Below are 24111 nucleotides of genomic sequence, written 5' to 3'. Positions count from 1 at the left end.
TACAAAACATTTTGCATTCCTCAAATAGATCCAACTATTATCAAGGATAATCTTTCGCTTGGTCTCATCCGGCATGGTGCATACAATTGGCCGTTCTCCCAAGCGAGGAGCTCCTTGCTTCCCCACTCTATGTGCTCCATAGACCATAACTCCGGACATGCCAAAGTGGGTTTTGAAGAAATCTTCAATAAAAATGGCAAGAGAAGGAGGTGTCTCTAACTTCTTTTCGGGAATTCCATGAATAACAATGTTCTTGGAACGTCGCTCCCGTTCCTTCAACTCCTCCACATCTACATTCTCAACATTCTTTGTTTGAACCATAGCTTGCATGAGTGAGGAATTAGAAACCACATTGCTACCACATACATCAGCCCAAGACTTGTTTGTGCATACATTTTTCATGTCGCATACATCCCGGCTCATAGTGTCAAATTTCTCCTCTTTCAATACATGGTCATGCTCTACTTTGGTCATCCGCTCCTTCAAAGCATTCAAGTCCACAAGAGAGCGTTTACATTCCTTGACTTCCTCTTCAAGTTGCATCAAACGTGTTGTTTGCATCTCAAGTGTCCTCTTGAGATTCTCATTCTCAACCACAAGTACCCTTAGTGTGCCATTCTCCATTGCAAGTGCTCGTAAGTCTTCGCCTTGTTTGTTTACGGTCTCTTGCAATGATACCAAGTACGCCATGATCATGGTTTCCGATGTCGTTGGTTGGGTGGTTGTGTTGCTATCTCCACACTTAGGAGATTTTGGATCATTTTCCACAATGGTTGTGGACCTTGTTGAAGAAGAAGAACCCTTGCGAGTGCCGGAAGACATTGTATGTAAAATAGGAGATGAAAATCAATTTTGTTGAACCTGTTCACTTCGGAAATGCTGCTATAGAAACGCCTTCCATAACTCTGAAAATTTCTGTCTTTACATCAATGCGTAGAGGACTTCGTGCTCTTCGATTAAGGCTATAGATCACCCAAATCGGAGTTCGGATGAAGAAGTTATGATCAAAAGAGTGGACTGCTGTCTACTAGGTCAAAAAACGGCTGCACTGAGAGAGAGAGAGAGAGAGAGAGAGAGAGAGAGAGAGAGAGAGAGAGAGAGAAAGAGAAGGGGAAGAAGGGGAAGGAGAGGGGCAGGCGGAGAGGCAGAGGGAGAGGGAGAGGGAGAGGGAGAGGGGGGAGGCGGGTTAGAGAGAGAGATAGGGGAAACAAGAGAGGAAAACGGGAGGGGTGCACACGTGTGCGCACGAGCGAGAGAGAGAGAGAGAGAGAGAGAGAGAGAGAGAGAGAGAGAGAGAGAGAGAGAGAGAGAGAGAGAGCGAGAGAGAGAGAGAGAGAGAGAGGTTATATAGTGATAGGGAAAGAGAGAGAAAGAAGAGAAGAATCTTGAGGAAGAAGGGAGATTGCTGGAGGAGGGAGGGCGGCTAGAGGAGTAGATGGAGAGAGGAGGTGGAGGACGAAGCTGAGGAGGAGGAGCAAGGGAAGAGGAGGAAGCACATGGGCAGCAAGAGGAGGAAGGGGAGGTAGGGAGGGAGGTCCTCCCAAAAAAAAAGAAAAAAGATCGCTCCGGTGAGCTCGCTTGAAGACCTAACTCTAAAAACTGGTGTGGCCGTCTTGCCTCCTCAAATCCCATGTGGAATCCATCCTTGAACTTTGCATACACAATGTGCTCTACACACCTATCCATGCATGCCATGCATGCACCATGGTCTCGATCCTGTAGATGACGTGACACTTTCTTTCCCACACACTACCATTGTGCCATAGTCAAGCTTCTTCTTGATCATTTCACAATGGGCGTGCCCTATTTTTGGGCTTTGGGACCTTTTAGTCGCCAAAGGGAATTCACACCACAGGTTAAGGTGTTGGCAAGGCTTGCAAAGAAAAGGGTTGGTAAAGGTTTGAAAATTTAATCACCTTCTTGTTTTTTAATGTCATGCATAACCTTGACTAATCATGGGTTTATTTCCTTGAGTAAGCCGAGAAACTAACACACTTGGTTGAGTGTTTTATTGCAGATTGTGTCGATGTAGGATTCTAATTTTTGCAAGTTTTACAGGTTTTGTAGATCGATTTTTGAACCACTTTTTGAAGGCATTTTATGAAGTGGGCATGGATTTCATTCTTTTGCCAAGTGTTGTTTTCTTGTTGAGGCCAAGTTAGACCTCCTTGTATGGGTTGTCAAGGAAAAGTAAGCTCTCGAGGGAGTAAGCCAAGGGGAAGAAGCTATCCAAGGGATTAGCTAAGGGAGTATCTCCCTAAAGCTTTTGATGTTTTTTTATTGTTTCTTTTGTCACGGACAAAGCCAAGGATGAGTTTCTACACCTATCAGAGGCGTGTTTTCTATGATGATCATCCTTTTTGCAGATTCTATTTTCTTAGGATATGGGTTGATATTAAGTGCATCTCTCATCCTCAAAGCTCCAAGGTATACTTTAAAGTTGCCCCTGATTCTTGTCCGTGAAAATTTGGGTTTCCGGTGAGTGATTTTCCTTCACGCACGATGGCTTCTCCTCATAATGGGGGCCTTACAAATGTGCGCTTTTACCACAGAAAATTACAAGGGTAAATCAAGATCCATACTTAACAATCTCCCACTTGGAGACTGATCTCCAAACCAAACCTGTGACTGCTTTCCATTCTGGCTTCTTATCCTTGAATGCCGATTGAAGATGAGCAAAAGCTCAACTTCTCCTTGTTGACCACCTTTGTAAACATGTCTGCAGGATTTTCACTTGTATGCACCTTTCCTAGCTTTAGTTGTCCCTCTTCCAAAAGAGTGCGTATGAAGTGATATTTAACCTCAATGTGCTTTGTCCTTGAATGAAAGGCTGAGTTCTTCGCAAGATGGATAGCGCTTTGGCTATCACTGTACAAGACACAATTGTCTTGTTTGAATCCAAGCTCTTCTAAGAATCTGTGAAGCCACAGAATTTCTTTATTTGCCTCCGTCATTTCTACATACTCTGCTTCCGTGGTAGAAAGTGAAACCACTTTTTGCAGCTTTGAAGCCCAGCTTGCTACTGTGCCTCCAACCGTGAACACATAGCCAGTAGTGCTCCTTCGAGTATCTTTGTCACCTGCCATATCTGCATCAGCATACCCTTCTAGAAAAATATCAGTTCCTCCAAAATACAAAGCATTTGTTGTTGTCCCTTTTAGATACCTAAGTATCCACTTCATAGCTTTCCAATGCTCTTTACCTGGGTGGTCCATGAACCTACTCACAACTCCCACTGCATGTGCAATGTCTGGCCTTGTCTAGACCATAGCATACATTAGAGAACGTACCGTTGCAGCATATGGAACTTTAGACATATAGGCTATCTCCTCTTGTGTCTTTGGACACATATCCTTCGTTAGTTTAAAATGACCAGCCAAAGGTGTAGAAATTGGTTTTGCATTTTGCATTGCAAACCTTTCTAGTACCTTCTCGATGTAATCTTCTTGAGATAGCTTTATTGTCTTCTTCGTCCTGTCCCTTGATATTTTCATACCAAGTATCCTCTTTGCAGCACCTAAATCTTTCATTGAAAAAGATTTGGACAGCTCCTTTTTTAGGTCTTTGATGTCCTGCATGTTAGCACTTGCAATCAACATGTCATCAACATACAACATTAGGATGATGAATTTCCCATCTCCCAAATTCTCCGTGTAGACGCAGTGATCCGAGTTTCATCTTGTGAATCCATGATCCAACATCCATCGATCAAACTTCAAGTACCATTGTCTTGATGCTTGCTTTAAACCATACAAGCTCTTCTTTAATCTGCAAACCATTTTCTCCTTACCTTTTACTTCATACCCCTTTGGTTGAAGCATGTAGATTTCCTCCTCTAAGTCACCGTGAGGGAATGCCGTATTTACATCCATTTGCTTGAGATTTGGATCATGAGTAGCCACAAGGCTTAAGACAAGCCTAATTGAGTTCATTTTTACAACATGAGAAAATATTTCATTGAAGTCAATACCTTTCTTTTGAGAAAAAACTTTTACCACAAGCCTAGACTTGTACCTTTTCTTCCCACCTTCTTCTTCCTTTAGCTTGTACACCCATTTGTTTTGAAGTGCCCGCTTACCTTTAGGCAACTCAACCAACTCCCATGTTTGGTTGCGATGTAGTGAGTCCATCTCCACTCGCATGCTCTTCGTCCATTCTTCTTTGGATTCATGTTGCATAGCTTCCTCATATGATTCCGGCTCTCCAGAATCTGAGATCAAGAGATGGTTGAAGGAAGGAACAAACCTTTCTGGAGGTCTACTTGCTCTTGTAGATCTTCGGGGAATAGGTTGAGGCTCCTCATTTGGTTGACGTTGTTGCACATTGTCACCGTTTGTAGTCCTTGAGTCTTCACCGTCCTCAAGCTCCATGTACTCATCACCTCTTTCTTTTGTTTGTTTTCTTTCCAAGTAATCTTTGTACATATTTTGTTCGTTAAAAATTACATCCCTACTCCTTAAGATTTTATCATCTTCAGGATTCCATAGGCGATACCCAAAGTCTCCTTCTCCATAGCCAATGAAGAAACACCTTTTGGACTTTGCATCTAACTTTGATCTTAGGCTTCTATCTATGTGCATGAAAGCCTCACACCCAAACACTTTGAGAAATGCATAATTCACCGGTTTACCTGTCCATTCCTCTTCTGGAACTCCCCCATCCAATGCCGTTGAGGGTGACCGATTGATTAAGTACACAGACCCAAAGCTCAAGCGGTAGGCCTGCATGTAGCCGCATGCTTCGTGCTCGTTCCATGATTGTCCTGTTCATCCTTTCCGAAATCCCATTTTGTTGAGGTGTCCTTGGGGTTGTCCTTTGCCTCCGAATGCCATTGCTAGCACAAAAGCTTTCAAAAGCTTGGCTGCAATATTCGCCTCCATTGTCGGATCTGAGGCATTTAACCTTGGTACTTGTTTCATTCTCCACAAAGGCTTTCCACCTTTGAAATATGGAAAATACATCGGATTTATTCTTCATGACATAAACCCATGTTTTTCTAGCCGCATCGTCTATGAATGTTACATAGTACAATGAGCCACCAAGTGATGGTGTACTTGCAGGACCCCAAACATCAGAATGAACCAACTCAAGTTTTTTATTTTTTCTTTCATTTCCTGATTTTTGAAATTTTACCCTCTTTTGTTTACCATGAACACAATCTTCACAGAACTCTAAGTCCACTTCTTTCAAACCTGGTAGAAGCTTCTTTGTTTGAAGGATTTGCATTCCTTTGGCACTCATATGCCCAAGTCGGTAGTGCCACACCGCACTGTCAACTTCTGTAGTTGCTGCACAAGCTGAAGGTTGCGTGCTAACAGTACACAAGTAAAGCGTACCGACTTTTTCACCCTTGGCAACCACCAAATATCCCTTTGAGATCTTCCACCGTTTGTTTCCGAATGCAATGTTGTGACCTTCATCGTCCAATTGTCCTGTAGAGATCAAATTTTGGCGAAGAGAAGGAACATGCCTAACATCTTTAAGCTTCCATTCATTTCCGTTAGCAGTTTTGACAGAAACTATCGCTAGTTTGATTTTGGTAACAATTGAGGACAATTGTCTTTCAACCCCGGGGTATGTAATGGAATTGATATTTTGTGTTGGGGTATAAAGCCCAATGTGTGCGCCCAGGTAAGTGGGCGGGCCGCCAGGTATGTACACATATTCTTTTGTAAAAACCTAATAAGAACTCACTATGCTCTACACATTACAGTAGAGTGAGTTCACCATATCTTCGTGCTCTTCTTCTCGCACTCTCTCTCGCGTCGCACTTCCGCTCGTACTCCTTCAGCTGGTATCAGAGCTCAGATCGAGGCTCGGGGCAGCACTGCAGGAGGCTAGAGTCACCAGCTCAGATTGGAGTGAAATTCGACAGGCGAAGACACGGCCCCAAATCCTGTGGGAACGCCCGAAGGGCTTGGTGTTCACAGAATTTCATTCTGAGGTCATCTCGGCCACCGTTCGACTTCGACAAAGGTCTGTGTAGGCCATTTTCGACTACGTGGTCTCGGCGCGTGCAGATCCAACTCTGCAAATTTGGGATTTTCGGCTTACGACTGCAGGTGCTGAGGATATCGACACTCCCAGAGTGTTGATTTGTGGCTTTCTACACATCAAAGGACGGCTCACAGTTCTTGGAGGCGTGTCACATACGACACGGGCGCATCTACATACATACTGTAGGCGACATCCACTAGTTCATCAGGTTGATATTGGTTCAGAGGTCAGTTTACAGGGGAAACTCTGTCGAATTTTTCCCAGAAAAGTAAACTACTGTGAAGCGTAGCTATGGCTGGATCACAGGACACTGCTCTTTACAATATCAAGAAGCTGGATGGAACCAATTTCCCATTGTGGAAGAAGCAGATTTGGCACGTGTTGGTACAAAAGAAGCAGATAAAACCTATAAAGCTCAAGGGGATAAAACCAGAAGATATGGACGAAGATGAATGGAGCGAAATGGATGAATTGGCACTTTCTACCATTATGCTGACTTTGGCAGAAAGCGTTTACTTCAATGTAGCAGACGAGATGTCGGCTTATCAAGCATGGTTAAAGCTGAGTGATCTTTATGAGAAGCAGAGTGCAGCTTCACAGGTATACTGGCTTAAGAAGCTTGTTGACTTGAATATGAAAGAAGGGACACCTATGTCCAATCATCTGAATGAATTCAACACAATCTACAGTCAGTTGTCAGCTCAAGGTGTCAAGTTTGATGAACCTGTTAGAGCTATGTTCCTGTTGATCACATTGCCGAAAAGTTGGGACATTTTCGCACAGCTTTGAGTAATTCTGCACCTCTAGATGGTTTGAACATAGCAGGTGTAGAAGGAAGTCTGCTTACTGAAGAAACCAATAGAAAGACAATGGACAAAGGCAAAGGAACAGCCTTAGTTGTCAGGGGAAGGACCAAAGAAAAGTACAAAGGTGGAAAGAGGAATCAGTCTCATAGCAAGTCCCGCAGTGCTAAAGGCAAGAGTGACATAGAATGCTACCATTGTGGCAAGAAGGGTCACATGAAAAGAGACTGCAGAGAATGGAAAGCAGAAAAAGGCAAAGAGAAAGCTGAAGACCATGGTGAGAAGAACAAGTCCTCAGTGAAGATTCAAGAAATAAATGTGACAAACACTCTTGTAGAGGATGACAGTCTAGTGTCAGGAGACATCTACTTCTTGAAGAATACAATGGACTCAGCTCTTCTTACAGCATCTGATGGAAATGCACTGAGTGACTGGATTATAGACTCAAGGGCATCACTTCATGTGTCTCCAAACAAGGCGTGGTTTACCTCTTATGTGACCACTAAAGATCATGTTCGGCTAGGCAATGGGTAGACATGTGAGATCTTAGGTGTTGGAGATGTTCAATTGAAGTTTCAGAATGGCTCTTCTTTCACGCTGAAGAATGTGAGACATGTTCCCGCAATTACAAAGAGCTTGATCAGCACAGGTTTAGTTGATGATGCTGGCTACGTCACCACTTTTGGACAGAACATGTGGAAGATATCCAAGGGTTCTATGACAGTAGCACATGGAGTAAAGTCTGGAGGACTTTACATGATTTATGTATCAAATGTCTCTAAAAATGTAATCAATGTAACCGAGCAGCCGAACGTTTCTTTGTGCCATAGCCGGTTAGGACATATGTCCAAGAAGGGAATGGAAATCTTGTCTCGTTCTGGTTATTTGCCCGGCTTTTCATTTAATGATTTTGAATTTTGTGAACATTGTCTGTATGGTAAGCAAACACAGCAGCCACATAAGCATAGAAGCAGTAGAAGAGATACACAGTTGGCACTTGTTCATAGTGATTTGTGTGGACCTATGCCTAACCTATCTCTAGGGGGAGCTTCTTACTTTATGACATTTATAGATGATTACTCGAGGAAAGTATGGGTTTACTTTCTCAAGCACAAGGATGAAGCGTTTAGTGTTTTCAAAACGTTTGTGACACTTGTGGAGAATCAGAGTGGCAAGAAGCTTAAATGCTTACGCACTGACAATGGTGGAGAGTATGTTTCAAAGGCCTTTCAGGACTTTTGTGAGTCAAAAGGTATAAAACGTGAACTTACTGCTCCTTACAATCATCCTCAAAATGGTGTTGCTGAGAGGATGAATAGGACCATACAAGAGAAGGTCAGAAGTATGTTGTCTAATGCACATCTGCCAAATGGGTTTTGGGCTGAAGCTGTATCAATAGCTGTTCATCTTGTAAATAGATCTCCTAGCAAGGTTTTGCAGAAGGATTCAGTGCTAGAGATGGTATGGTCAGGCAAAATGCCCTCATACAAGCATCTCAGAGTCTTTGGCTATGAGGCATATACTCACGTTCCAAAGGAATTTAGGAACAAACTTGAGCCAAAGAGTAGAAAGTGCATCTTTCTAGGCTATGGTAATTCTGGTGAGATGGGGTACAGACTTTGGGATCCCGAATCCAGAAAGGTTGTCTGCAGCATTAATGTTCACTTTAATGAATCCAAATATCATTCTAAACCAGAGAGGGTTGAGGAGATTAGAAGAGTTGTCTTCCAAGAAGATGGACCTGCACGTGCAAGACAAAATGTCAGGGCTCAAGAGGAGCAAGGACATGATAGAGTGGAACCACAGGTTGTGGCTGAGCCTGAGCCACCTATTGTGCGTAGATCTGGACGTGTCACGCGACCTCCTGATAGGTTTGTTCCATCTATGAACTATGTCATGTTGACTGATTGCAATGAGCCTTCATGTTACAAGGAAGCAGTGCAAATGAAGGACTCCGGGAATTGGCAATTGGCCATGCAGTCAGAGATGACAGCTCTGCATAAAAACAAGACATGGAAGCTAGTTAAATTACCACAGGGCAAAAAGGCTCTACCTTGTAAATGGTTTTACAGGTATAAGATCACCACTTATGATAGTCAGCCAAAGTACAAAGCAAGGCTTGTTGCCAAGGGCTTTAAGCAAGAACAAGGCATTGACTTTGATGAAGTCTTCTCTCCAGTGGTCAAGATGACTACATTGAGATGCTTTCTTGGATTGGTTGCCATATTAGATTTGGTGTTGCACCAAATGGATGTCAAGACAGCGTTCTTGCATGGTGATTTAGATGTGGAAATTTACATGCAGCAGCCAGAAGGGTTTGTTGAGAAAGGCAAGGAAGATTGGGTATGCCAGTTGTTAAAGAGTCTTTATGGCTTAAAACAATCACCGAGGGCATAGTACCATAAATTCCACAAGTTTATGCTTTCTCAAGGCTACAAACGTAGTGAGTTCGATCACTGTCTATATACAAAGAAGGCTAAGGATGGCAGTTGGCTGATCCTTATTTTGTATGTGGATGACATGTTGATTGCTGGCAAGCACTTGGAAGAAATTTCAGCTTTGAAGTCAAAGATGGAAAAATCGTTTGACATGAAAGACATGGGTGAGGCAAGTCATATACTTGGTATGCGCATTGAGAGAGACAGATCAAAGAAGTTGATTTGGTTATCTCAAACAGAGTATATTGACAAGGTTTTGCAACGTTTCAATATGGAGAAGGGAAAGGCATTGAGTGTTCCATTGCCACCATATGTGAAACTTAGCAAACAAGATTGCCCTGTGTCTGAGGAAGAACAGGCTGAAATGGATAAGATTCCATATGCGTCTACAGTGGGTAGTTTGATGTATGCAATGATTGCTACTCGCCCAGACATTGCATTTACAGTGGGAGTAGTAAGTCGATACATGTCAAACCCAGGCAAGAAACATTGGGAGGCAGTGAAAGGAATATTGAGATACCTGAAAGCTACAAAGAGTATGCGTATATGCTATGGGAGTCAGGAGCTAAGTGTAAAGGGTTTTACAGACTCAGATTATGCAGGTGACTTAGACAACCGAAGGTCTACGTCAGGGTATGTCTTTACATTGGCTGGTGGAGCAGTATCATGGCGTTCTAGATTACAAGATTGTGTTACTCAGTCTACTACAGAGGCTGAATATGTTGTAGCATCAAAGGCATGCAAAGAATCAATTTGGCTTAATCGACTAGTAATAGATTTTGGAATCAAAGAAGAGATGCCTGTGTTATATTGTGATAGTCAAAGTGCTATACAATTGACTCGCAATCCAGTTTATCACTCAAAGACAAAGCATGTGGATGTGAAGTATCATTTCATCAGGGAAATGCTCGAGGATAAGCAACTTCAGCTTGTCAAAGTTCACACCACAGAAAATCCTGTTGATCTACTTACAAAAGGACTTCCCTCAGAGAGCTTTGCGCATTTTCGCAAGCAGTTAGGTGTAGGGTAGTACATCACTTCTCTACATCTCTTGCATATTAGCTTGTATAGTAGCTTCTCTCACACTTAAAGTACCACATTGGACTTTAAGTGGGAGGTTGTTGGGATATAAAGCCCAATGTGGTCGCCCAGGTAAGTGGGCGGGCCACCAGGTATGTACACATATTCTTTTGTAAAAACCTAGTAAGAACTCACTATGCTCTACACATTACGGTAGAGCGAGTTCACCATATCGTCGTGCTCTTCTTCTCGCACTCTCTCTCGCGTCGCACTTTCGCTCGTACTCCTTCATTTTGATGATATATTTGATATTTTGATGAAGCATTGCAATGTTGATTTGTGGAATATGATCACTTGTTGGGTGTTGTGTGAGCAGATCAATGATTGGCACGTACTGGACAATAAGGCGATAGCAGTTATTCGAAATAAAACTTCCCCCATTGGATTTCGTGGCAGCCCTTAGCATTTTATGGTTTAGTTATAACTTGAGATGTAGACAGCTATTAATTGTTACATTGAGCTCTTTATGAGCCATGACTATTTTATGTCCAAGTGTGAACTGGATGTAACTCATTTTTTAGCATGAACTTTTCTATAAATTAAATACGTGCAAGAGGGACATGCTCACTTTTGCACAGGGGGAGATTGCACCCAGAGCCTGTGTCATTTTTCTCATTCCTCTCTTCTCTCTCGTCGTGCCAGCGTAGCACTCCACTTTAGGAGGTGCGCCTGCACGCACTCACGAGCTCTCTCATTTATCCATCTCCCTCTATATCTATCTCATGCCAGATTCGCTATGAATTCTTTGCGTACACGATTGTGCAGGTACGTGGATTTGCTAGATTTATCGTCGATTATGTGCTAGCTGTATGTTTTGCAGGGCCGCTATGCTCCCGTTTGTAGCAGTACGTGTACATCTTGCGCAAGCATCAATCACCTTTTTATGAGCTATTTGCAATTCAAATTTGAATGGATCGTACTTGATAGTGATTATAGGTACTATTTACGATTATGAAGGGGTCAGAACCAAGCGAATAGAGGCCCATGAGGGGTCTCTTGGGCCTCTATTCGTTTGGTTTTGACCTCGTGAGGTCCTAAGCTTCAAAAGGCTATATCTTGAGCTAGAGGCGTCAAATTTGAGCATTTTAAAGTGCTATCCTAATGTTTTTGGACGTTCTAAATGCATCCATGGTATTCTTTTTTTATTTTGAAAACATCTCTCATGCGTTTTCTCTCATCGCACATCACATCACTCATTAAGATTCATGGACATGGATTTTTGTGCACACTTAAGTTGGGCTCTCGAAAAGCATTTTGTATGATCTCGCATAATATAAGTGATCAAACAAACTTTTACATATGTACTACCTATACTATCTATAATCGGGGGAGAGATTCAAGTTGCCACGTGTTAGCAAATCCTTGCTCCGGCCAACATGTGCCCTCCCCTTGTCGTGTGCAAGTTTCGAGTTCTCCCCCAGTTTCGTATAGCGAGTCCACAACGGCTACTAATGAGTTTATCTGGGAACCCGAGTTTCATTCAGCTTTGATGTTACCGACTCATGCCCTATCGTGAGCTGTGCACAACTCTTCAACTTAGCATGGCGCCGCTCTTGCCCTGTCGTTTTCTCCCCTTGGTTACTCGCCTTTGGGCAAGCACACCTCAAGGCTTCAAGCTTCAGCTTGCTCCGTTCATCTACTCCTTAGTCCTTGCGCTTGCACCATTTGCCTACTAATCAACAGCTTAGTGCAACATCATCAACAAGCTTGGAGCGGGTGGTGCCAGACCTGCTCTCACTCTCTCTGTATCTCTGTATCTCTCACCCTATGGGTTGAGCTTCTCACTGCTCCTAGCGACTGGATCCATTGGCCACACACTCACCCCGTAAGCTCTACAAGCAGCCCCTCCAAAAGCCTCGACTTCTACAGCATGTCATAGGTTCCTCTAGAGAGAGAGAGAGAGGGAGAGAGAGAGTTTCTGCGCTCATAGCTCCATTGCCATATGAGATTTAGTGCGTGTGTGTGTGTGTGTGTGTGTGAGAGAGAGAGAGAGAGAGAGAGAGAGAGAGAGAGGCTTTCGAGAAATGGATGCAGCACCAACGGCCACTGACTCCTGAGGCTTGCGGCACGCGACGCCTCGGCTCTCCTAATAGCTCTCTCTCTCCTGCATCTAAACCTAAACGTTCAACTACCCTTCTTGTCTCCCCCTGGGCGAGGGCAGCCCAGTGGGGGAGGCGTTAACCCTCAGCCCCGCCCTGTCCAAGCCAAAGCCCTGTCAAGCCTGTGTTTTGTAGATCGGCGCCCCGTCCAAGCCTGCGTTTCGGTAGATCTGCAATTCGTCACCCTATCCAAGCTGGCGTTCCCTCCCAAATGTCTTCGTGTTGCACGCTAGCGCCCGCCTGCCTTTTCTATAGACCTGTCCCGCAGCATGGTCCTCATCTGCACAACCCCGTGGCCACCGTGCAGTGGCTCTGCAAAACAAAAAAACTCTTTGGAACACAAAGTTATTTTTGCCTAAGAGTTTGTTGACACGGTAGCTCGATTCATCTTCAAGTATGAATACCCCAAAGATCTCTGCAAGGGTCCGGCCGAGCTTTGCGGCTGTCGTAGAGGCTCCTAGCAAGCTCACTCAAATCGGATAGCTTCAAGCAGCCCTTGATCGGGTCATGGAGGAGAATCGTGACCTCAAAGCTCGCCTTAGCAAGCTTGAGGCACGCTTTGACTCCATGGTTCATATTGCCACCGACAAAGTAAAAGAAGTCGAAGCAAGGGTAACTCAAGCCCAATCGGCCACCTATGCCAAAATACAGACTTGAGTTACAACGGAGTTCCAAGACACAGACTCCAAGAAGAACACGCCCTCAAGATCTGCATTGGTGGGCTCCCCTCGCCATGGTGCACCGCCGAGGACACTCTCGAAGAAGCGACCAACAAGCTCAACGACATCCTACAACCAATTAACATCAACACTGAAACGGTTCCTTGGATCAACGACCCACATAGGCAAGTGCTGCCTGAGCATTGCCTTCTCACTTTCAAGGACAAAGAGAATAAGATGCAATTGCTACGGCAATCTCAACTCCTCAAAGGGACAAAGATTTGGATCAATGAGGAGCTGACAACAAATCAGATAAAGCTAAAAAAGAGTGAGCTCAAGAAGATGCACGAAGCCCGCAAGCAAGGTAAACGAGCAGTATATCGAGGTGGTAAAACCATCATCCAGGAGTTCCGAGCCCCCAAAAAGGCTCTACCCAACCCTCCTTAGGTCTTGTTTCCCTTTTCTTTTTTTATGGGTATGCACACAGAGTCTTGGGAGCACGCGTAGTCAGAGCAGATGCGAGATGGTTGGGAGAGGAGTAGCTGGTGCTAAATTTAGGTTATGAAGGATTCCAGACCCCCTCCCAGACACATGGTGAAAGCTCTTTCATTCGGCCAAATCTAGCGATAGTGTGCCTTGCACACACACACACACACACACACACATAGAGAGAGAGAGAGAGAGAGAGAGAGAGAGAGAGGCTAGCCACTAGAGCCCATTAGGTGTGTAATCTTTGTAGTCTGGACTAAGCAAGAGTTGTCTACACGCTCCACTTACACTGTGCATCTTTGCCATGTAAGAGAGCGACGCATGTTGCCATGATGTGGAGCAGTCACAGTCTCCAGTGTCCATGTCAAGGGGCGATGGCAGTCGAGAGGCAAGGTCACTGAGGTGCAGTGTTCGAGAAAAATGTGTCTCAGCTTAATATCGTGTTGTTTTCAATTTTAAAAATGCCCGTTGAGAGCAAGGGGAAAAGGATAAATTCCGTATAAAGACCTAAAAACTAAATCTAATTTTTTAAAATTTCCTCTTGCCAAATTCAAGAAAAGGAATTTTGTACGTTTGGAAAAATGATCTTTTCGAACACTACTGAGGTGGACTGTTCGCATTGATTTTGATGCTAATTCCATGCAAGTGAAACATTGTTCATGCTTATTCCCAACAATTTCTTGCACGTAACTTTACAGCACACAATGATCTTATATAATATTGTTGACGACATTATCGAGATCAATTATAGTGCGGCGTCGCCGCCCCCAAGTATCCCAAGTCCCCAAAAACCTAATCGTTGGTGTTGAGTCGGAGTGAAGTGACAATGACAGTGCTGACAACGGACCACTATGAGCCACAACCTGTAGACAACAATGTAGCTACGCAAAGACTCGATACTCTTGAGCTGGGCTCTTGCCAGCTCAGGCCGCATGAAGCCTCTTATATAACCTCAGGTTTCATGGGCGACCTCATGGGAAGTGCCATTTCATCTCTGATGTGGTTGAGCTCATGCAAAGTGTCATTTCATCCTTTGATGCCGTTGACACCTCTCTTTATATTGGTGTTACTGAGCTCACCTCACCTCAAGCACCGCAATCATCCTGGCAAGTTGTCTAGACTCAAAGCATCAACAATGGTTAGATCTTCTCAATATACCCAACAGAGAGCATTCACATTTTCATCACCCAAATACGCAACTCTTTGCGACGTCTCATGGTAATGGTGATCAGATGGATCTAGATATGCACCAGAGCATTCAAACAAGGATCATGATAGGATTGCAAATCATCGATAGCCCTCAAACACCCACTTGCAGCAGTGATGATGGTGCATGAGCCCGAGTTAGAGCATCTCCCCCTACAAAGATTCTAATGAGAAAACTCAAAAATCAAACCTCAATCTCCGGCATCTTTTACTTGCGTGCACAGCGGTGGTATGAGGTCTCGACTACAAGAGACCTCATACAAGAGAGATCATGTGAGTGGAACTTCTTTCCAAAGATTGGCTTTTTATTTAACCAAGGTACTTGAAGCTAGGCTCATGCCCTCTTCCAAGGAGGAGCTATGTCAAGTCTCTAACTAGGATGTCTTTACCCGTATGGGATATGCTATAGCCCTTAGGTGTATTTTACAATGTGAACCTAATAGGGAGGTTCTACCATCTATCTCTTAACAAGTAATACTAGATAACACCTTATCAAATATACAACACTTCACATCATTGGTCTACACATAGGCTATGGCATGCAATGGGTAGCTTTTCTTTACTTGCATTGAGGCCCTTTGGGCCTCCCAAGTTGAGATTGATAGGAATAGGGCCTCTGGAGGATCCATTGATAAGCATAGGGAAGAAACTGACGGACATGGCAAATTCCTTGCACGTGTCTTTTTGTTTTTCTTTAGTAATCTTTGGTGACGTCTCAGCTTGGCAGGTGATCACGACCGTCTTCTCTCTCTCTCTCTCTCTCTCTCTCTCTCTCTCTCTCTCTCTCTCTCTCTCTCTCTCTCTCTCTCGTCTACTACCCATCTCGGAGTCTCTAGCTCTCAAGGTTTGGTAGCCACAATGTTGGAGGTTTCTTCATGTGTCTGTTGCTATTCTCTTTGTATCTACTGTCTTCTTGGCCTCAATCTATGTCACATCCCTAGGGTAGAGAGACTTGCAACCATCATGTGCTCTCTCTCTCTCTCTCTCTCTCTAGATATGTGTGTGTGTGTGTGTGTGTGTGTGTGTGTGTGTGTGTGTGTGTGTGTGTGTGTGTGTGTGTGTGTGTGTGTGTGTGAGAGAGAGAGAGAGAGAGAGAGACAGACGTGAGTCTATTTTGGTAAATTGGAGTAGATAGCTGAATTTTTGAAGGAACTCTTAGCTATGGGTGCAGTAGCATGGAGGCCCACAAGACTCTTGCTTATATTCTAATGAGGCCAAGGCCATGTATGCGAGGCTCTTGCAAAGGCCTGCTTCTACCGCCATGCACATCTCAATAAGATGAAGTTTTACTATGTCTCCATGTGTTTTATTGACTTTAAACACACGCAAGCCTCTCAATATGGCATGAATGTGATCTTTTGCAAGGTTGTGAGGGTAAGAACTTACAGTTCTGAATTTTGATGGGTTGTGAGAATGAGTGCATGTCCTCCAAATCATTTTCCTTCTAGCCTTCATTCGTTGCTATAGTTTGGAAAAAATTCATTTTGGCATTTGCTATTGTAGGTGATCCTTAGTTAAAACTCTACTCTTCACAATTCATGTTGCAGAGTGAGTGGAAGACCCTCACTCCCGAGGGGGGGTGTTGCCCAAGTGAAGGCTTTTTTGTACTACTAAGGGTTGTGTGCCAGTGTGGACGAGCGCTCTCTATCATGGGTCATCCTAAGCCCAATCTAAGAGGTTGTTTGCCAAAATTTAGGAGTATCTAGATAAAAATACACAATTGTTTTCCAAGATATGTAGGTTTTTTCATCCTCAAAATGTATTGTATGAGGTAACTTTCAAATTTTGGAGGTGAGATTACACTAGCTAGACCACCGGGACGTGGTGCAAAGAGAGAGAGAGAGAGAGAGAGAGAGAGAGAGAGAGAGAGAGAGAGAGAGAGAGAGAGAGAGAGAGAGAGAGAGAGAGAGAGAGAGATAGACCTTAGAACTAGAGCTCGATAAGTTTTTTTTCAAAAAACTTGGTTTAATTCTCAAATACACTAGATTTTTTACTCTTTTAAAGTAGATTTCAAATTTTGAAGGTGGGATTAAAGGCTAGACCTAGGTAATTTTCGAGCACTACTCAAAAGGCTAGAGAGAGAAAGAGTACTTTTCTTGATCTACTTTTATAAAATTTGTCAAGAGTAAGAGGCCTGAGGGTAAAAGGGGCCATGCCGCCGCCGTCGTTCAGTGAGGAATAAAATTCCAAAAAATTACTTATGTATTTTTCAGAATTACATCCCTCTATGTTGAGTTGGCGTTTTTTACAAGGCCCAAAATTGAGTCCAAATTTCTCCGTCCATCATAATAGCTTTAGCAGTTTTGTAGGCCAATCCTACTTGCCCTCCATAGGCCTCCTCAAGAATAGACAATTTTCGCTTTTTTTGGCGCATTGTCTTAATTGTTGATCTTTGCTCCTTTTGTAGAGCTAATTTTCGATATAAGCACATAGTTCCTTCGCTTCAACAGCTTTGCATTGAGCCTTACTCGTGCCTTTAGAGAAGGCTTTACTGGAAAGATATTCAACTACATAGCACGTGCATCATAGGGCAATTGTAACTTGCAACACTTTGACAAGTCTTAGCGGAGATGTGGCTTGCACTTTGGACAAGCGCTCATAAGACAATGTACATCCCATCTCATGCTTAGGCAATTGTCATGTGATGCATCGTTATCAGTTACTTTTTGAGATAATTGCGCTTCATGCATGGTCACATGTGTTATTTGTCTTATATGCAACTATGCAAGTCTTTTTGTAGCTATGCCAATTTTCACATAGTTGCATCGGTAACATATCTTATAACTGGTGCATGCGTGACCACATACGTAGCCAATAGATTTGATACATATACATATGGTCCAACATCTATGCCTTAAAGTAATGGGCATTGCTTGCCTGAATGTGTGCATTTCTCAAACACCAATGTGTCACATGGCTCTATACGCAATTTTGTATTAAGCCATCTTAGAACACATTTTGTGCAACCCTCATGCAACAATTTATTTGAACTTTTCCTTCCAATTAGCCGCTTAGCTTCGGTTAGTAGCTTAGGGCTAATAATGATCTCACTGGTTTGACCATCTGGGCACCATTTCTCTGTTGAGAAGATAGACATCTAACAAATCATAGTCGACTTCCTTGGGTGGTTCTCCATTTAAGATCCTAGAAAGTGATATGCATGTTGATGGGTTGTTCCTTTTTGTATTAACACTCTGTGGAATTCCAACAAGATTATAAACCATCACACATTGCTTCCAACCTTGCATAGAGAATCTACTGCTTGATAATCCATCCACAATCAAAATGAGCTCGTTTGCAAACAACTATGCCTTAATTTCCTTCATTGCAAATAGCATGTCCTTGCCTTCACTCCATGTGGTTGTATAGGTCTTTTCTGCACGATTTAACTCGCTTCTTGCATAGCCAATTGAAAAACCCGTATTGGTGGCTTAGGCTGAGCTAATGCAATCAATGGCAAAACCATACACTCTGTAAATTACATTTAGCAACCAAGATGTGATTTTCTTCTTTGAATCACGATCACTAATCATGTTATTAGACAAACCATAGAGGATGTAACATTGTTTTCAAATAGCCATGGGGGTCTTAATCATGAACTTGTTGAGTGTGAACTTACATATCTTTGTCAACAAGTCTACAATCATCCATACCGAGCCACATCCTTGTGTAGAGTAGGGATATCAACTAAAACATCCGTAGAGATGCTTTTCCAATTTGCATTTGGGATCTCTAGGGGATAAAAGAGTCCTACCTTGAGGCACTCTATTTTTTAACTTGACATTTCTAACGATGCAAAAAGCTAGGAGCATAATCTATATCGCGGTAACAAAGAAGATATTATTTTCTATGTTTTGGCACTTTATAGGACTACACACATAGCATATGCTCTCCCTCCCTCCCTCTCTCATTCACACCGGTTTTCTTCTTCTTCGCTTATTAAATATTACATGCAAAATGAAGTATATATGTATGAGGAGTGTATAAGTCTCATGTGAGACTAGCAACATAACCATGCGAGCTGTGAAGAATGTCTCAGTTGGTCATCAAGTACCGGAAAAATTATATTTGGACATTTATATGTGAAACAGAGCCATAGAGTCAAAGCACCCATGAGGAAAACTTTCATGTCCTTCATCCATTACCTACCTCGAGTCTCAGAGCTTCCTACAAGCACACCTAATTTAAGAGAGTTGAATCTCTCCACTCTGTTGTCCTCCCTACCCTAAGAACAGTCCAATCAACAAAAAGAGTACAAATGCCTTTTCTACAAGTGGTGTCTTGTGATGCTTACAATCCAGTACCATAAACCTGAGGGAAGGCAAACACATCCCACTCCTTGAGTGGCCTTGAAGGCAATCTGTCCACACAGCAAAATCCACCCACCATTTACATGCTCGTGGCACACATACATACACGTACTCACAATTCTTTCGAAAGGACACACAAGCATGTATCAACTTTAAGAAGGAAACAATCAAAACTTCTGTACAAAATCCAATGCATTTTACCAAAAATCGACAGAAAATTAACTCTCCCAGTTACCCATCATCATAAAAGGATACTGTAAGCTCCTTACACAAGGGACACAAACAATTCAATATTCCAATTCACAACGCATATATTCATCCTGTTTTACATCGATGATGGGCAGGGGCAGAGCCAATAAAGCTCCCCTTTTGTCAAATTTAAAGAAAGGAGAGAGGCTTATTGTACACTGGTTGCAATAAAAGAATTGTGATGGGCAGCTGAAATTCTAGCTTCCAATCCCATCAAAAGCTGAAGTTAAGCAACCACACCCCCACCCTGAAGAATTTATGAGCAGTTCTGTTTGCAACCCAATCAGGGAACTATTATTCATCAAAGGCTCTTCCTAAAATCCTATTGCCTGCTTAAACCTCATGTATCAAAAATTTCTGCATGGTGAATTCCAATGCCTGATAATCGAATATACGTTCCAATTTCTTCCAAAACCCACACCGAAAGGACGAAATGCTAGCTACAAGCTCAAATATTGCTCATCATATGCTGACAATAGCAATTTAGGAGAGTGACTACACCATAGCAGGTGGCAAGCTGGTGGTAGTCATCGTAGTAGACTCTTGATTTAGAGCCGCACCTGGCCACGAAGGAGAAAGAGCAACCACCCGACCAATAAAAATGAGGGTCGGTGATTCAAGTTTCGCTGCAACGACTTCTGATGGTAAGTCGTGCAGCTCTGCAAAAACCTGCAAGCATAGTAGGAATAAACTTACTGTCTAAAGCATTTGAACCAATCAGGTTTAACAAATCAATAACTGAATAACAAAAAACAAAATTCTTAAAAAGACTTTTTGGGCCATAAAACCTTACCGTGCGTTGATATGCTGTTGTTCCCCTTTCTACAGCTGCAGAAGGAGTGTCAGAAGGTAGGCCACTATTAATAAGCCTTGCAGCCAAGCTTGGAAGAGTGGACAGACCCATATACACGACAAGAGTAGAGTCAGGGTCTGCTGCTTGATCTTGAATGAAAAGCGGGTCAATTCCTCCTTTTCTTGAATGCCCTGTGAGAAACCGGACACTGAAAGCACAAACAAATGTATGTACTGGTTCATGCCATGGTATCAAAATTCCACTTGCCCAATACAAACTAACAAGCACCCTTTCTCAACCTGTTTGCAGCTCCTCTATGCGTTAGAGGGATCCCAAGTTCTGCTGCAATGCCAGACGCAGCTGTAATCCCTATCCAAGCAAAGTATTGCTCTCAGCTACAGTGGTTCATCCACAAAATCTTGTAAACAAAGAAACTATCTTCCATCATACCTGGAACAACCCGGACCTGAACACCCTGCTGTTGCAAGAAATCCATTTCTTCACCACCCCTTCCAAATACCTGAGTAAAATACTTATCTTAATTATCTTCCTGCCTAAGAAAAGAACAATAAATCTTAGCAATAAACACCATGAATGCACGAATGTCTTGGTCGGGAGACATAGCTTCTACATCCCATATTTCTAAATGCGGACTTTGTTCACGGAGCCAAAGTCAGAAAGTACGCACATATGGGACATGGACAAGTATGCTCTCGAGATAGAAATGGATCGTTGCATGCCACCAAATTTCATATAATACCCCCAATACACCTTAGATAATCAGATAACACATCCAACACAAAGAGAACATATCTTACCAACGGATCTCCTCCTTTCAGCCTCAAAACTGTAGCTCCTGCCTCCGCAAAGCTCAATAACAATTGATGAATTTCATCCTGAGATATTGTCATGTGCGTTAATGAAAACTCGTTAAAAGGCATTCCTGCAACAATAAAGCATTTACTTTACATGCACAGACACGCACATGATCTGCACACCAGCAGTCAAAAGGAAATGCATTCATTGTAAGAATGACATATGGATAGCAACAGAAGGCAAGACACCTGAGTGCGACTATGGTAGCCAGCCGTCTTTCCTACATAGAGGAGGCGAGCACCAGCATGGACAAGCTCAAGAATGTCTGTGGACACGAGGCGATCATACAATACTAAATCTGCTGTTTGCATCAGCTTCAACGCTTTCACTGTCAAGAGATCAGGATCCCCAGGCCCAGTACCCACCAAAAAGACATTTCCTACTCCATGAGCTTTTTCCTGTTTTCTTTCATCTTTGTGTAAAAGGCTCAGCAGTTGTCTGAGTTCGGGCAAACGAGTTGCAATATCATGCTCCTGCTCAAACTCCAAACAATCCTGTCCGTGCTGAGGGTTTTCCTCTGCATCAAAATGGAAAACATTGAATTATAAACAATCAGCTTGTTAAAACAAGCCTGCCCTCTCAACACACGTTAGTATACTCCAATTGCTTCCCACATTATGATCTCTAACGACCATTGACTCTCCTTTGTCTTTACTGAAAACTGAACCACAAATACCAAGGCACCAAAGACATCCAACAAAACCATTGCAGACTTTGAAGAGCAACGTTTACAAAAAAAGCGCATTGTTGAAAAACCTCCTACAGGATGATCAGAAAATTACCTTTGCGGCAGGAAAGGACGGTAGAGATAAGGTCAAGCTTTCCACCACCACGCAGGGGCTTGACAGAATGGCGCTCGGTGAAGGGAGAACCGCTGCGAGATGAGCAAGTGGCGAAGAAGGTGCGTTTTCTGCAGAGATGGGAGGTATGAGAAGAGATGGAGAACTGCGAGCAAAAGGACGACGAAGCTTTCTCAGCTAAGGACGCCACAGCAGCCGCCATAGCATGGCGCTCTCGCACATTCTTTCTTCCCCTTGGTTTTTATACTATGCCTTGTCCTTTGCATTCCCAAAAGGACCATAAAGAAAGACCACAGTCCCTCAAGTTCTCTCAAGGGGCCATACTTTCCTCAACTTCACATTGCAATTTCGTTTTGCCTTTTGAACACTAGAAGGCTTTCATTTTGCCTTTTGAACATTAGAAGGCTTTCACACGCTTTGCCTCAACGTTAGATTTGCTCCTCGGCAGGACAAGCTTTCTCCATCATACAAAAGCATCCCAAAGGCGGAGTTAGAAATGAGGGTGGAAATAACACTTGGTGGGGATTTTATTGCTAGTCCTATCCAAAACAACTCTACTACAATTCACTCTATTTCTTGGCGGCAAGGCACTACAACCAAAAAATTTCCAAAATTGGTTAGCAATCCATCCGCAATGTTTTGCGTGCCATGAGTTTGAGAATTTCCAAAAGAATTTCTTACAAATATTCTCCAAGTTAAGACACAAACACAGTTTCTAAATTATTGTTTGGTGACTCTTGCTCTTTTACTTTTTTATCTTGTTTTTGTGAGTATAAGGCTTTATATATACATTCCCTAAGATTGGAGATTGAGAGGGGAGTGAGTGAATGATGACTGTCAGCAAATACTCCCCACTTCCTTGGGTAGATCATACCTTTTGGAATGATGTCGTCACCTTTTGAATTGTTCCAAGTTATTATGGGTGAACGCTTTAACCAATAGTTTTCGGTCGACCTATGCATTTCATCTAGTTGCAAGGGTGGTAAGATACTCTCCCATGATTTTATTTGCAACGTTGTTGTAGGTGGTGGACTTACAACGGGAGGTGCAAACTCTTTCTTGTTTGTATGGAATGTACAATGGTAGGTGGAGGTTGTGTCGAAGCTTCTATTTCCGTATAGGAACTACATGAAGAGCAAGAAGCTTCATTTGACTTCCCTGTTCCTGAGCTAGGTGGAACCAATCGTTCTTTCTTCAGTACCCAAACTAACTATGGAGCGGGTGTGTAGCATTTCGTGATTTTTTCCTTTCCGCAATCTTCTATTCGTTTTGGAGCTACAAGATTGGGCTCACATGGGTCAGGTGATAGGTAAGAGCACAATTTACGTTTTGGCACCCATATTTAATCATTTCCTTCATAGTAGCCCCAACGTTTCTTTACATTTGTTGGGACGAGTGGGACGTCTCTTACCAGGCTCCTGTCTTTTAGCACTAGCTATGGTCGCTAAAGAAGCTTTAGGGACCCACTTGTATGTTTTCTTTGTTATATTAGGATGGGTCTTATGTGTCTCAAGCTTTATTTCAACTACAACAGTTGAAGCTTTAGAGAGTTGGGCTATGGGGACATACGGTTCAACCTCCTGGACATGCAATGTTTTGGGTTTTATTTCCTTAAGAGGCAATATCTCAGGGACTATGGCTTGAGTGGCAAGGCTAAGAGTTGGTTTCTGTGTTGTGACACTCCCAATCCCCCAATCAATAGTGCATTTGGTGGCTATCATCCACGTGCATCCTAGGTTTATATTACCCTCCATAGTTCCAGCAGGCATAATCAAAAAGTCTTGAGCTACAACCCCATTCTCATAACTGATAGAAGTGTGTCATATTCCAGAAATCGCTGTTTTTTTCTTGTTGACACCCTTGACTTGGATAATACTCTCAGATAGAGGTGGCTTCCCTAACTGACACCACACTTCATATGATAGTAGATTATACTTAACACCCGTGTCCAATAAGGCGTTATATAGCACTTTTTCATAGGCGCTATTTAGCTCAATAGGGTATCGTAGAGGTGTGTCAGAGTCCAACCAATCATCCTCTGTTTCAACGTGGAATGCATGTGTAACTCCAAGGTTGGCCTCTGTTGGTGTCTTATGCATTGTTGTCGCTCTTTAGCCTCAGCTTGAGCTTGTATCTTCTTCATTCTGTTTGTGCCTTAGCTGCCTTTTTTTAGGATGGCACATAGCTCCTCTTGGCTTAAAGGATCATAATATCTTTTAAATTTGCTACCATTGAGGAATCCGATGGTTTCAACTCCATCAAGAGTCTCCACACGAATGGTTCCTTGTGGGGTGATTTCACATACTCTATAT

At 43.0% G+C, this 24111-nt stretch overlaps 1 protein-coding gene across 1 annotated transcript; it reads right to left on the bottom strand.

Annotated features, from left to right (window-relative positions):
* Window positions 1-19351: 19351 nt before the first annotated feature.
* Window positions 19352-22065, bottom strand: LOC147428109 (S-adenosyl-L-methionine-dependent uroporphyrinogen III methyltransferase, chloroplastic-like). The gene is made up of 7 exons (XM_086497388.1): window positions 21782-22065; window positions 21188-21516; window positions 20942-21019; window positions 20574-20643; window positions 20423-20492; window positions 20124-20331; window positions 19352-19999 (listed from the first exon to the last, which is right to left on the bottom strand). Exons 1-7 carry the CDS (start codon window positions 21999-22001, stop codon window positions 19826-19828), a joined length of 1149 nt encoding a protein of 382 aa, XP_086353514.1. The 5' UTR covers window positions 22002-22065; the 3' UTR covers window positions 19352-19825.
* Window positions 22066-24111: the final 2046 nt, after the last annotated feature.

This window comes from Adiantum capillus-veneris, chromosome 23 (assembly GCF_014529385.1).
Source record: "Adiantum capillus-veneris isolate H3 chromosome 23, ASM1452938v2, whole genome shotgun sequence".
Classification (NCBI taxonomy): domain Eukaryota; kingdom Viridiplantae; phylum Streptophyta; class Polypodiopsida; order Polypodiales; family Pteridaceae; genus Adiantum; species Adiantum capillus-veneris.
Note: the sequence above shows the minus strand (reverse complement) of the source record. Positions and strands in the feature narration are given on the sequence as shown.